The 13,766-nt window shown below is 37.6% G+C and overlaps 1 protein-coding gene across 1 annotated transcript in view; it reads left to right on the top strand.

Moving 5' to 3' along the window:
- Positions 1 to 3,296: 3,296 nt before the first annotated feature.
- PSPC1 (paraspeckle component 1) overlaps positions 3,297 to 13,766 on the top strand; it is a 58,151-nt gene continuing 47,681 nt past the window's right edge. The window contains exons 1-2 of the mRNA XM_033104536.1: positions 3,297 to 3,905; positions 10,474 to 10,775. Coding sequence (XP_032960427.1) covers positions 3,534 to 3,905; positions 10,474 to 10,775 — 674 coding nt within the window. The 5' untranslated portion in view covers positions 3,297 to 3,533. The remainder of the gene's footprint in view (positions 3,906 to 10,473; positions 10,776 to 13,766) is intronic.

Genomic DNA, 13,766 nt, shown 5'->3' with positions numbered 1-13,766 from the left:
GACAAAAGAGATGACAGTAGTAGTACCTACCTTCAAAGATTGTGACGATTAATGAGTTAATAAGTGTAAGGCTATTAGAACACTTCCTGACAGACTTTGGTTAGTCACAACTGGGTGTGGGGTGCTACTGGCATCTAGTGGGTAGAAGCCAGTGATGCTGCTAAACATTCCCTCAGAACAAATATTTGGTCCCAAATGTCAATAGTGTTGAAATGTAGAAAACCTTTTCTAATGCTTCAGAGGTGCCCTGGTGTGGACAGTCTGCCCTAGGGGACGAGTATAGGTAGCAAAGAAAGGAGGGCTTAGACCCAGGGTTCTCCAACATACTGAAGTGAAGATTCCCAAGAAGACACAGAGAATGCGGCATGGCTGGTGAGGTGTGAGGACAGCAGGAGAATATGATGGTATGTGGGGAGTGGGCTGTGAGCTGACAAAGGCCTTGCACCTGCAAGGTCATTCCCATGGGAGCCCTCGCCTCAGCAATCTTCAATGTAGGGAGCAGGCTATAAGCTGATAAGGGCCTTGCAGCTACAAGGTCATCCCCATGGGAAGCCTGCTTGTTCTGCTTATACTTGTTTATATAGATAACTATTCTAAGACTGTATAAAAACTGTGTGTGAAATAAAGACTGCGCCACTGCTCCTCCATCCATGGACTGTGGACCTCCCGATCCCAGCTTTCCTGTCTCTGTGTCTTTTCTCAATCTCCTCACCCTTCCCCCTCAGGCCAAGCCCTCCTGGTCGCGTGGGCCGCGACAATGGTATAGAAGATGGAATGGTGCTTCAGGAAGGTCAGATCAATAATAATAATACTGACTAATATTTATGGTGCCAGAGTATTTTCCAAAGACTATAATGAATTCATTTAATATGCACAATAACTCTCTGAAGTAGGTATTATTCCTATATTATGCATGACGAAACTCAGGCACAGATCTACAAAGTCACATATTGCTGACAGATCTGAGATTTGACTGTAGCATCTGGTAAAGTGGAGGCTGTTGCCCACTGTTCAAGACAGATTTCAGAGGAATGGAATGTGGGGCTAGACATCTGATTGTGTGGCTTAAGGAGAATCAAGAGATGAGCAAGTGGAGACAGAAAATATAGACCACCCCTTCTCTCTTCTTCCCTCCCTCGCTCCTTTCCTTCCTTCCCTCCTTTTTTTCCATAGAGAAACAAGGACAACATGTGGTCTGGGAAGGGTTTTTTTTTCTTTTCTTTTCTTTTTTTTTAAGATGATAGTTACATCAGCAGTTTGTTTTGCAGATGGGCATAATTCAGTACTCATCACCTGGGGAGGTGCTGGATAAATGCAGAAGCAAGGTACTTGGGAAGATATGCTATCCAGTGTGTTGGCAATAGAGATTGTTGGCAATTCCTTCATTCTAACAGAAGGGAAGGCAGTGTATATGGCTACATATGAAATTAGGTTGGTAGATTTGGTGCTGATAGAATAAGGCAATTTTATTCTGATTGTGTCTTTTTCTTCAGTGAAATTAATACAAGTTGACAATATCAGTTACCAGTGAGGTGGGGAGGAGTGTTGGTCTGAGGAGAGAGAAAATAGTGTGAAATTGTTGTATAGGAAACTAGGCGAGAGAAATAACTAGGGGCTGAGATCCTACCTGATATTTGTGGTCATAAATTTAAAGAGTGTTCAAAAAGTTGTTACAGGGGGAGAGAGAGAGGGTGAAGAGAGAGAGAGAGAGAGAGAGAGAGAGAGAGAGAGAGAGAGAGAGAGAGAGAAAGAGAGAAAGAGCAAAGGGAGTTTATGAGCTTTTTGGAGCTGGCGTTTTTGTTGAGAGAGGGTAAGTGGTCTCCAAGTTGTGAGGGATCAAGGAGAATGTCGTGTATCCCATCCTCAAGTTCAGTGATACATGGGATATAGGAAAAAAATACATCCATTCTAGAGATGACTGCAGGGTTAAAGCAGGGTTAAAGCAGGAAGGTGGAAGGGACGCTCAGAGAAAAAAAATAAGAGTAGAGGATTTTGCTGATGACAGTGAGTTTCTAAGCACTCAATAGAAGGCTTTGGAGCAACTGAGAGGGGTGAGGGGAATTGGGTCAGACTGAGGAATTTACAGAGCAGAATAGGATTTAGAGTTTGCGTGATTAGAATTTTGGTTGTAATGGGTAATGGGGATTAGTCCTGATGGTGTTTTATTTGATTTCTTTGGATAATTAAAATTTTTTTGTTTAAGGTATAATTTAAATACATAACATTGACCCTTTTAGTGCACACTTCTACCAAGTTTAGACAAATACATACAGTTGTGTAGCCACCACCACCATCAAGATAGACTAATTCCATCATTCCAAAACTTTCCTGTGTCCCTATGTAGCCAACCCCTTCCTACCTACCAGCTCCTGGCAAGCACTGTTCTGTTTTCTGTAGCTACAGCTTTGCCCTTTCCAGATGTTATATATACAGTATGTAGCCTTTCAGTAGATTACTTTTTTATTCCTTAATGTATTCTATTTTATGAATGTACCCCTATTTATCCATTCACCAGTTGGACATTAGGGTTGTTTCCAGTTTTTTGCTGATTGCAAATAATTCCCCTATAAACATTTGCTTATAGGTTTTTGTGAACACAAGTTTCCATTTTACTTGGCTAAATAGTTAGGAGAGGGATTGCTCTTCTGAAGTCATCATATATCTAACTTCATGAGAAACTGTTGAACTGTTTTGCAGAGTGACTGTGAATTCATTTCTTTTTAACACTCATTTAAGACTTACCATGTGTCAGGAGCAGTACTGTGAAGAATTGGCGATTTTGGTAAACACTGTATGGCTCTCAAATCTTAAAACATTTGCAGTTTGGCCTTTTACAGAAAACGTTTGTGGGTCCTTATCATAGAGTATGGTCCACAGGAGTCCAGGGTCTGGTTGTACTACTTTCATAAGCACACTTATTTGAGTGTTTCATTAGGTAATATAATAAAAACCTTGTTCTTGAAACGGGCAGAAATAAATGTGTTTTTACTTGTTTCAATTACTTGGGAAATAATACCTTATTAGTCAATGCTGTGTATAAAATATTCATTTTATTTTCCTGTAGTCCCTGAAAATTGAGCTGAATATTTATAAGAATATAGATGTTTTCCAAATCATTGTATTTCGCACACATCGCATAATTCTTCCCATAAGTACAACCAAGAGTCTCCGCTATTTTAAGATCTTGGGAAACTGCATTTCTCTAAGGTACGAGAAGGTCTGGAACCATAACGCTGGCAAGGTTTTGCGCATGCGCGCGCTCGCTCAGGTGCCGTTGGCGCCAAGACTGTGCAGGCGCGTTGCGTAGGGGCGGGGCTTGCGGTCGGCATCTCTTCCAACTGCGGCTGGAGGCAGCGCCATTTTGAACGTGCAGCGGCCGCTGGTGTGAGTGGGAACCGGCAGGTTTGCGGCCTAGCGACCTCCTTGTCTTTTCTGGCTTTCTCCTTCCCAATCGCGTCTCCGTAGGGAGATAGGGAGACACAGACATAGCTTTAGGGTTGGCTCCAGGGACCGAGGCGAAGCCCTAAGCTAGGATGATGTTGAGAGGAAACCTGAAGCAAGTCCGCATTGAGAAAAACCCGGCCCGCCTGCGCGCTCTTGAGTCGGGGGCGGGCGAGAACGAGCCGGCGGCTGCCATGGCGCTCGCGCTGGCCGGGGAGACGGCGCCATCCGCGCCCGTGCCCGCGCCCGGGGAGGAGCGCCCTGACGAGGAGGTGGGCTTCACCATCGACATCAAGAGCTTCCTCAAGCCGGGCGAGAAGACGTACACGCAGCGATGTCGCCTCTTCGTGGGCAACCTGCCCACCGACATCACGGAGGAGGACTTCAAGAGGCTCTTCGAGCGCTACGGCGAGCCCAGCGAGGTCTTCATCAACCGGGACCGAGGCTTCGGCTTCATCCGCTTGGTGAGTGTGGGGCGGGCCGCGGGGGCGGGCGGCGCGTGTCTTGGTCGCTGTCCTGCCGGCCTGGTGCGTGGTTCTCTCCCGGCCGGCGTGGAGCCGGTGTTTCCGAGAGGCCTGCCTGGCTGACGGTGAACCCTGCGCAGCCGGTCGTGGTTACCGAAAAGGCTCGGGGTGAGAGCTCCTCCAAGCGAAATGGGGTTGGAAGGGAACTGAATTGCTTAGGAATTGGGAACGGGAGCTTGGGTCTCATCGGAAGCCTCACTGAGCACGAAGGCCCACCCAGCACACTTTTCTCACAAAATCAGTCCAAATCATCCCTTTGGCTTCCCTCAGACCTGCATGTGTTTAAACGGCGAATCCCGTTATTTCTCACCGCACCTCGCCCCGCAGCGCAGCCCGCCGTTTATCCTGCACTCTGCAGTATTGGGATAGTGTGGAATTGTTACCTAGTATATAATGTGTCCCAACCCACCAACATTTCCACGTTTTGGAATTATGTACTATTTTACTTAAACATTTTAACACTAGATTACTATATTATATCCCTTTTTGATCCAAATCTTAAAAAGTTTTCCAGTGGTATGCACAATTTGTGCATTCTTTTAAAAAAGTTTGAACACTTGCAGGTTTACACTTACAGGACAAAGTATCTAGTTTATTAGGTTTTCCTGTGTGCTTTCTGGTGAGTTCCGTCAGTTTCAATTATACAGCATTGTAATTCATATTTAGATGCTGGTTTTTTTCCCCAACAAAATATTTCTGGGAGAGATTTTTACACAAATAAGTATGTGTGCTGTTTAGTTTGACCCTCAAATTTTATGTTCATTAGTTTGTGGAAGCTTTGTTATTGGAACTTTAGCTTTCAAAACTCGGTTTTCTCAATGAGTGGACAAGGCAAAATTTTAATAGGTAGAGAAAATTGATTGTAATTAAATGACACTTTTTAGGGAGAACATTTGAAACTAAATGGCTTCAGAGAAGGGTAATTCTTCATAGGGTATTAATGAGACATGGAAATTTTCTTAAAATTCAAGTTAAATAAACTGCATTTTGAACATAAAATTATAAGTGCACTTAATTATCTTTTGGACATTAGAGAAACAGTATTGTTTTTAATATAAATTCAAGTTTTCTTAAAGGAAAGTAGGTTTCTACAATAAAGTATTATAGACAACTTTCAGTAAACTTTCCAAAAGGATGGTATTAAAATTTTCGTAATCCTTGAAAACGGCCACTGGACTTGGAGCTGAGCTGCGCCCTCCACAGCTAGATTGAAGCTGGTGGGCCCTGGAGAAGCACACTGTTCCCCAGTATTCCCCAATTAAAAAAAAAAGAAAGAAAAAAATGTAAAAAAAATTTTTTTCCCCCATAATCTTTACCTCCGGCATCATCTTGATTTATCCTGAAGTTGACATTCTGGAAGAATGGTAGGGCTGCATTTCCCTTTGTTTTGGAAGCTTTACATGTAAAAATAAGCCAGTAAATATTTTATTGACATGGGAAAACTTTTTCCTTCCTATCTTTAAAGCTACTAATAATCCTTTCTCCTCTAGTGTATTAGTGCTGTGCAATAGAACTTCCTGCAATGGTGGTGTATCTGTACTGTCCAATAGTGCCACTGGCCATATGTGATTGTTGAGTATTTGAAATGTTGCTATTGCAGCTAAGGAGTTGAATTTTACATTTTATTTTTAATTTAAGTAGCCACATGTGGTTAGTGGCTACTATACTTGGACAGCGCAGATAATTGCTTTTCTTAAAAAAAATATATATATATATATGTGTGTGTGTATATATATATACACACACATATATATATATGATATTATGAAATGGGGGGAAGGGCTGCTGTTGTCTTGCTCCTTTGGAATGTGCTCCTCTAAACCTATCACCCTAAATTTTTGTGTAAAAATACTAAAAATTTGTCAGTTGGGAATTAGAGTTTAGTTTACAAAATTTCACTTTATGGGTAACTTTACCGTTTAATCTGAGCTCTATGATTAACAGGTAAACTTAAAAGTCTTAAATATTTATGAGCTATTCTGTATTTTTTTTCTATGTAGGAAAATCATATAGTGTATACGTAATCTGAATATAAGTAATGGTATAGTGGCTATCTATAGCGTATAGTGGTGGTGTAGTGGCTCTAAAATAGTGGTGTAATTTTGTCTGATTTATGTTTTTAGAAATACTTTTTACTTATTCAGTAATTAATCTTTAAAGTGCAAACATCTGGTAGTTGTAGTTTTCCAGTTAACTGATGAGGTGACACAACACTTTTGAGATGGTATAGGGTCAGCATTGCTAGTATGTAATGGTGGGGGAAAGGTACTTCCTTGTTAGGTCCTAATCCATATTGTGAGCCCGTGGTACATTAGGGGTGAAATAGATTGTGTATTTTGGACACATTGTTTTGGAATTTTAGACCGAAAAGTTTTTTAGGTTTTGAGTGTTTATTGACAATTTAGATTGGATAAATTAACTGAAAAGTTGTCCATTTTAAAGCTAGTTTAATGTAGTTAAAACTGGTATTAGTTTCACCTGAACGTGGTTTCCGCTTTATATATAGATATCTCACACACTTTCAGCTTTAGTAAATCAGATTTCTGGAGCAGTGATTCATAGAAGTGTTGTCCCTGTCCAACAGCTTCATACTCTTTCTAGTGTAGCGGAAGGCCACTTAAGTGATTTTTCCTACCATTCATGCTAGCAATGCCAACCCTATACTATCTCAAAAATTATCTCAGTTAAACTGGTAATTTGTTAGAAATGAAAATTCTAGGGGCTGGCCCGGTGGCTCAGGCGGTTGGAGCTCCATGCTCCTAACTCCGAAGGCTGCCGGTTCAATTCCTCGAGTCCTGCAAGGGATGGTGGGCTGCGCCCCCTGCAACTAGAAACAGCAACTGGACCTGGAGCTGAGCTGCGCCCTCCACAACTAAGACTGAAAGTACAACAACTTGACTGGAGAAAAGTCCTGGAAGTACACACTGTTCCACAATAAAGTCCTGTTAAAAAAAAAAAAAAAAAGAAAAAAAGAAAATTCTAGGATCCCTCTCTAGACCTACTGAATCAGAAACTTTGGGGTGAGGGCCCAGCATTCTCGGGTTTTAACCAGCCCTCCATGTTACTCTGGTGCTTGGTAAAATTTGAGAACCATTGCTCTAATAAAATAGTTAGAAATCAACTGAACCTGAAATCTGTGTAACTTGACTAGCAATTGTCATCCCAATAAACTTAATCAAACAAAAAAAGAAATCAACTGAATTTACTTTTATTTAGTCATTGGGGACTAAACTCCCTTCACTTGTACTTTTTTACTTTTAATTATGAAATAATATATGCTTCTTCTAGAGTACTGTTCAGATAATAGAGAAGACATTGCAAAATGTACTTAGTGGGCCTGTCCAGCATATCATTTCAAGTCATCTTTTATTTCAAGGAAGTGCTCTTAATTACAAATTTACACTAGTGAAAGGTCTTCCCTCCCCTGATAACACTTCCTAAACATGATCACTGTTAACCTTTGTATAATTTTTTCCCATAAAAATCAAACCATACTATACACGTTGTAATATGATTTGAGTTTTCATTTAATATATCTTCGACATCTTTTCGTGTCATTAGATTCTTTTTTCATGACCATATTGTATTTCACAGTATGAGTGTATTGTAAGTTACTTAATCAACTTTCTATTGACTCAAGGCACAATTGCATTGTGCATCAGTGGATTTCCTTGTACTCTTGTAGTGGGGAATTTTAACCACTAGTAAACAGTGAGAGAAAAGATCATGTGCTTTGGAAAAGGTCCAGTGGAAATCATTAGACCCTAGTTCAAGCAATCTATCTTGGGGTAGTCACTTAGTTTTTCTTGTTATTTTTGTTTTAATTTTTGTATTCTTTTCAGAAAGTTAATCAATAGTTTTACTTTTTATGGAGAGTGATGCAGGGACATCAGCTTCAAGGTGGGATTTATGGTGTATTGGTAGTGATTGTGAATTCTGTATAGATTCAAATCAGCATTTGCAGTGGGATCTTGGGCAAGTTACCTTAATGTTTCTAGGCCTATTTCCACATAGGTGAAGTGGGGATAGTAACAAAACCTACTTCATAGGACTGTTGGTGAGGATAATGAAAGAGAAGGCTATCTGTGTCTCTCTTTCTCTCTATATGCACATATATAATAAGGAATGGCTGACATATAGTAACTAGGTAAAAATTATTTTGAGGCATGAAGTAAAAAAATCTTTGGTTTTATTTCAAATACATATTTTTGACTTTACAGGTTCTTCAGTACACATTTAAAGCAGTGGTTATCAAAACGGGTGGTGTTGCTTCCCGCTGGATGTTTGACAACGTCTGAAGACTAATTATTGGTTGTCAAAACAGGATAATTCTACTGGCATAAATATCCTGCAATGCACAGGACAGCCCCCCACAAGAATTGTCTTGTCTTGCCCATAATGTCAGTGGTGCTCATGTGGAAAACCCTGATGTAGAACCATTTAAAACCATGAACAGTATAAACTTTGAAAAAGTATTATGGCATTGAAAATTCCTGACAGCATAAACATTTTCCTTAGGCCAGAAAGTACTAAAAATTGAATTTATTGCCAACAGTAAAATTTACTGGATTTAAAATTGAGATTTCTTGCTTCACCTGAAAAAAATCAAAATATGTGCCATTGTGAATGAATCTAAAGAGGAGACTCCCTCTGGAAACACTGCAGTTTGACAAAGTCCTCACCTGGCGCTCTACCCCTCCCCCCCCCAAACATTTCATTATGTGAGACACGGAAATAACATGCATACACCCACCATCTAGATTCTAACAGTTAAATTTTGCTGTATATATATATATATATATATATGTATACACATATATATGTGTATACATATATATACACATATATATACACACATATATATACATACATACACACATATATACATATATACGTATATATACGTATATATATATATACATACATATATACGTATATATGTATATTAACTTTTATTTGTTTTAAGTGTGTTTTTCTAGGACCCATTAGCTCCAAGTCAAGTAGTTATTTCAATCTAGTTGTGGAGGGTGCCCCTCACACTGTCCCACGCAGGGATTGAACCAGAAACCTTGGTGTTAAAAGCATTGTGCTCTAACCAACTGAGCTAACTGGCCGCCCCTCTGTATGTTTTTTCACATATCTGTTCATCTCTCTCCATTCATCAGTCTATAACTCTTAAACATAGCAGCATGCTTATCATTAACTAGAGTCCAATATTATTTCTTTAAGGTATTTGCAATCTATATACAAAAAAAAGTTGTGAAACGCACAACTTTGTATGATTTGGTGATTTTAGACAATTATGTCCATCTGTTTAACTCAGACTCCTATCAAGATATAGAACATTATCATCCCATGAAATTTCCTCATGTCCCTTCCCATTCCCAGTTATACCTGACAGCATTTCAACTGGAGCTGTTGGATTATGTGACGCATTAGGTACATAGTACCTGTCCCTTGTTCTATATTCATTAAATGTTTGCTGGTAATACTTCTATTAAGAGTAAAAAACAGTGACTATTTTGAGTATTTGTAAAAAGGTTAGATTCATTTGTCTTTGTAATATTCTGTAGGTACATTTTTGCGTAAGCAGTAGTTTAAAGCTGTTGTGAACATTTTAGGGATCAAATAAAGAACATTTTAGGGATTGTGATACTAAGACTTTTTTCATAAGACAGTGTGTTTGTACTCTTCTTACAAATAAATGCATATAAAGCCCCTTTCAATTCTCCCTGGAGAGTTCTCACAACACGAAGAAAAACATACCTGTATTACTATATTTGTCAGTTTGATTATTGTTTTAAATGCCTATATTCTATACTAGTTTTGATATCAAGAAGGAACATCTCTTGTTTCAGCAGTGAATATATTATTTTCTAGTTAATAATAAGTGCATGTGCACTTGCTTTTCTATAAAATGGAGAGAACTCTTAGAGCCCATGAGTGTATGTGTTTGCTTCTCTCAGTATAATGGTGAGAATTGTGTAGCCCATGAAAGTATTTCTGGAGAAGTGATTAACAACACCTGATAATAGTTTTCACAGATAAAAGACAAGTGGAAATAGGAAAGGGAGTTTGGAGAGATGGGATGTTTTATTAAGATATAAATATCAAAAACATGGCTTGTGTAGAGAATTCTGTTTTCAGCAGTAGTTTCTAGTAACTGGTACTTGGTCTCGAATATAAGTTTTTCTTTTAATATATGTATGAGATTATAAAAGATTACTTGGAGTATTTAATAGCTTATAACTTGTTGATAAGAATCTTTATAAGGTTATTTATAAGACAGTCTTTAAGTGATGGCTTTTAATAGGACATTGGGGTTTTATTTAAAATTACCTTTGAATAATTAACAAAATGCATGTGATACCAAAATTGAAAGACACAAAAACAAAGTGACCCTAGCTTTCATTTCGTAAAACTACCCAGCTATCCTCCCTAGAAACCACTATTTAAAATTTTAGTGTTGTTATCATCCTTAAAAAGTGATTTTTCCTCCTAAAAATAGGAATCAAGAACACTGGCTGAAATTGCAAAAGCAGAGCTGGATGGCACCATTTTGAAGAGCAGACCTCTCCGAATTCGTTTTGCAACCCATGGAGCAGCCCTAACTGTCAAGAATCTTTCTCCAGTTGTTTCCAATGAGCTTCTAGAGCAAGCTTTTTCCCAGTTTGGTCCAGTAGAGAAAGCTGTGGTGGTTGTGGATGATCGCGGTAGAGCTACGGGAAAAGGTTTTGTAGAATTTGCAGCAAAACCTCCTGCACGCAAGGCTCTGGAAAGATGTGGTGATGGGGCGTTCTTGCTAACAACGTAAGTTTTAAACAACTTATTCTTTTACGCCGTTATATATGGGTTTCTCTCTGTTCTGCATTTCTGTCTTTCCTTGTAGTTCATACTGTCTTGCCATGTGGTAGGTAGGTGTTGAGTAAATACTCAGTATAAATAAGGAATTTTTGTATATTTCTAGGAATCAGGGTCTTACTTTTTTTCAGACTCAAGTGTAGTGATTCACACTTGAATCTCAGAAATGTTTTGTATTTTGATTCTCATTCAACTTACTGAACATCTATTATATGCAAGCAAAATTTTATACAGGCACGCCTCACATATTGGGTTAGGTTCCAGACCACTGCAGTAAACCGAATATAGCAATAAAAGAAGTCACACATTTTTTTGGTTTCCCATTGCATATGAAAGTTATGTTTATACTATGTTGTAGTTTATTAAGTGTGCAATAAGCATTATGTTTTTAAAAAATGTATACCCTGATTAAAAATACTTTATTGATTTTAAAAAAAGCAAATACTGTTGGAAAAATGGCACCGATAGTCTTTGCTTGACACAGGTTTGCCATTAACCTTCAATTTGTAAAAAACACAGTATCTGTAAAGTGCAATAAAACAAGGTATGTCTGTATTTAAATAATGAATGAATGACATTTTAATCAACTTTATTGAGGGATAATTTACCTACATTAAAATGCACCCAATTTTAAATCAATGAGTTTTAACAGATGTATGTATAGTTAAGTATATGGAGTGAAGGAAACTCAGTGAGTTTTAACAGATGAATGTAGTCAATCAAGATATAGAACATTTCCATCATCGAGCAGAAATTCCTTTGTACCCCTTTGCTTTTATTCCCCGCCCGTCCATGTCCTAGACATCTATTGATCTTTCTGTTACTGTAAATTAGTTTTGTCTTTTCTAATATTTCATATCAATGAAATCATATAGGATGTACTCTTTTGTATCTGATTTATTTTGCTTAGCATAATGTTTATGAGATTTCATCCATATCATTGTATCAATATTTTGTTCCTTTTTATGGCTGAATTTGTATTCCATCATATGGACATAAGCATAGTTTGTGCAGTGACTTGTGGGTGGATGTTCCAAGTTGCTTCCGATTGTTGGCCATTGTGAATAAAGCTATGATGTACATTTGTGTACCAGGCTTCTTGTGAACGTTATGCTTTTATATGGCTTGGGTAATATTTAGGAGTAAATGACTGTATATTCAACTTTTAGAAACGGCCAAACTGTTTTCCAAAATGGTTGTACCATTTTACATTCCCACCGAGTGGGAGAATTCTAATTGCTCCTTATGCTCACCAGCCCTCTATAGTCTCAATCTGTTAGATACTCTAATGAGTGTAGGCGTGTCTCATTGTAGTTTAAATTTTACTTTCCTAATGACTAACGATGAGCATCTTTTCATGTGCTTTTGGCTATTTTTATAGCTTTGTGATGTGTCTTGAAAAGTTTCTGCCAGTTTTTTACTTGGGTGGTTTGTCTTAATGAATTAACAAATCTGGGTACAGGTATGTATTATAAGTATTTCTCTGTGGCTTCTTAATTTTCTCAACAGTGTTCTTCAAAGAGCAGTTTTTATACTTTGTGAAGTCTAATTTATCAATTTTTGTTTCTTTTATGGTTTGTGCTTTTTGTATCTTTGTATTAAATCTTTGCTTTTCTTAAGGTAGCAAAGCATTTCTCATGTTTTCTTGAGAAATTTTATAGCTTTTTTAATAGTTCCTGTGATTCATTTTAAGTATGATATAAAGTAACAAATCTATTTTTTTATACAGCTATCCAGTTGTTCCAGTAAGCTCATAATAATTATTTAATGAATGAATGAACTAAAGCAGTAGGCAAGGCATTAGTGATTAGTATTTTTTCCCAATGATAACTTTGATTAATTGGTGTTTTTTAAAGTCATAGTAATTATTTCTTACAGAGCTGACTTTTAGAATAATTTACAAATAATTTTGAGAAAATGGGCAAGGTGTTGAATATTTTATTATCTGTCAGATACTTCATAATCATGATCTCTTGGATTTCCACAACACTGGTTAGATTTATCCCATTTTTCAGATGAGAAAATTGGCCCAGAGATGTTAAGTAGTTTGCTTAAGATTGCCCAGCTTCTAAATGATGAAGTGTAGTCTGATGCTAAATCCTTGCTTTTTATTATATTTTATGCTACAGGTAGAGTGGTTTATTCTTTCTGTAGACTACGTGCTCAGGAACTGTTTTAACTGATAGTTAAACCCTCTCATGGAACTCAGGATTAGTGGGTCTCAGGTGACATGTCATTTCCTAGAGAGGATTTTCTTGACTTATCTAAAATGGGCTTCCCCTATTATTCTTTCTGATATCTCTTAAAATGATTATTTACTTTCTTGCAGTCTTAAAAGATTTTAGGGATTATTTTGTTTACCCTTGTATCACTAGCCCCAAGTACAGTCTTTGTATATATTGGGTAATCAAATGTCTTTTGGTGGGCTGACTGAATCTCAGAATATCTGAGATTATGAAAGTGATTTATAGGAATGGTATCATTGGAATTTAGTTTCTAACTGTAGACATCTTGTGCAATCAAAATTTTTCTTGAAAATACCTTTAAGTTGTCATGAAGTGCTGTATGCATAAATATGTAATTTGCATATACTTTTGCATATTATACATGATTTTAGGTAAATAAAATAGCCTTGTACAGTATATATAATGATTAATAGGCAAAAGTATGTGCAAATTACATATTTATGAAATTGCAAGAAGCAGAAAAATGGGGAAAAAGGAAAATTAAAATCTTTACCTTTGGTAATAATGGTATGTCCACATTGTTAAACATTAGAATCACACCTAGACCATTCGGTGCTCGTGCTCTAGGGCTACACAGGAATGATCAGCGCTTACTGGTTAAATTTTTCTCTCTAGTGTTTTTCTTTTTTGTTTTTTAAAGATTCTTGCAAGTTAAGTTGAATGAAAATACAGTGGTCTATTTTTATTGTTTTCC

Source organism: Rhinolophus ferrumequinum, chromosome 4 (assembly GCF_004115265.2).
Source record: "Rhinolophus ferrumequinum isolate MPI-CBG mRhiFer1 chromosome 4, mRhiFer1_v1.p, whole genome shotgun sequence".
NCBI classification, from domain to species: Eukaryota; Metazoa; Chordata; class Mammalia; order Chiroptera; family Rhinolophidae; genus Rhinolophus; species Rhinolophus ferrumequinum.
The sequence above is the reverse complement of the archived record's forward strand: the minus strand, read 5'-3'. Positions and strand labels throughout refer to the sequence as shown.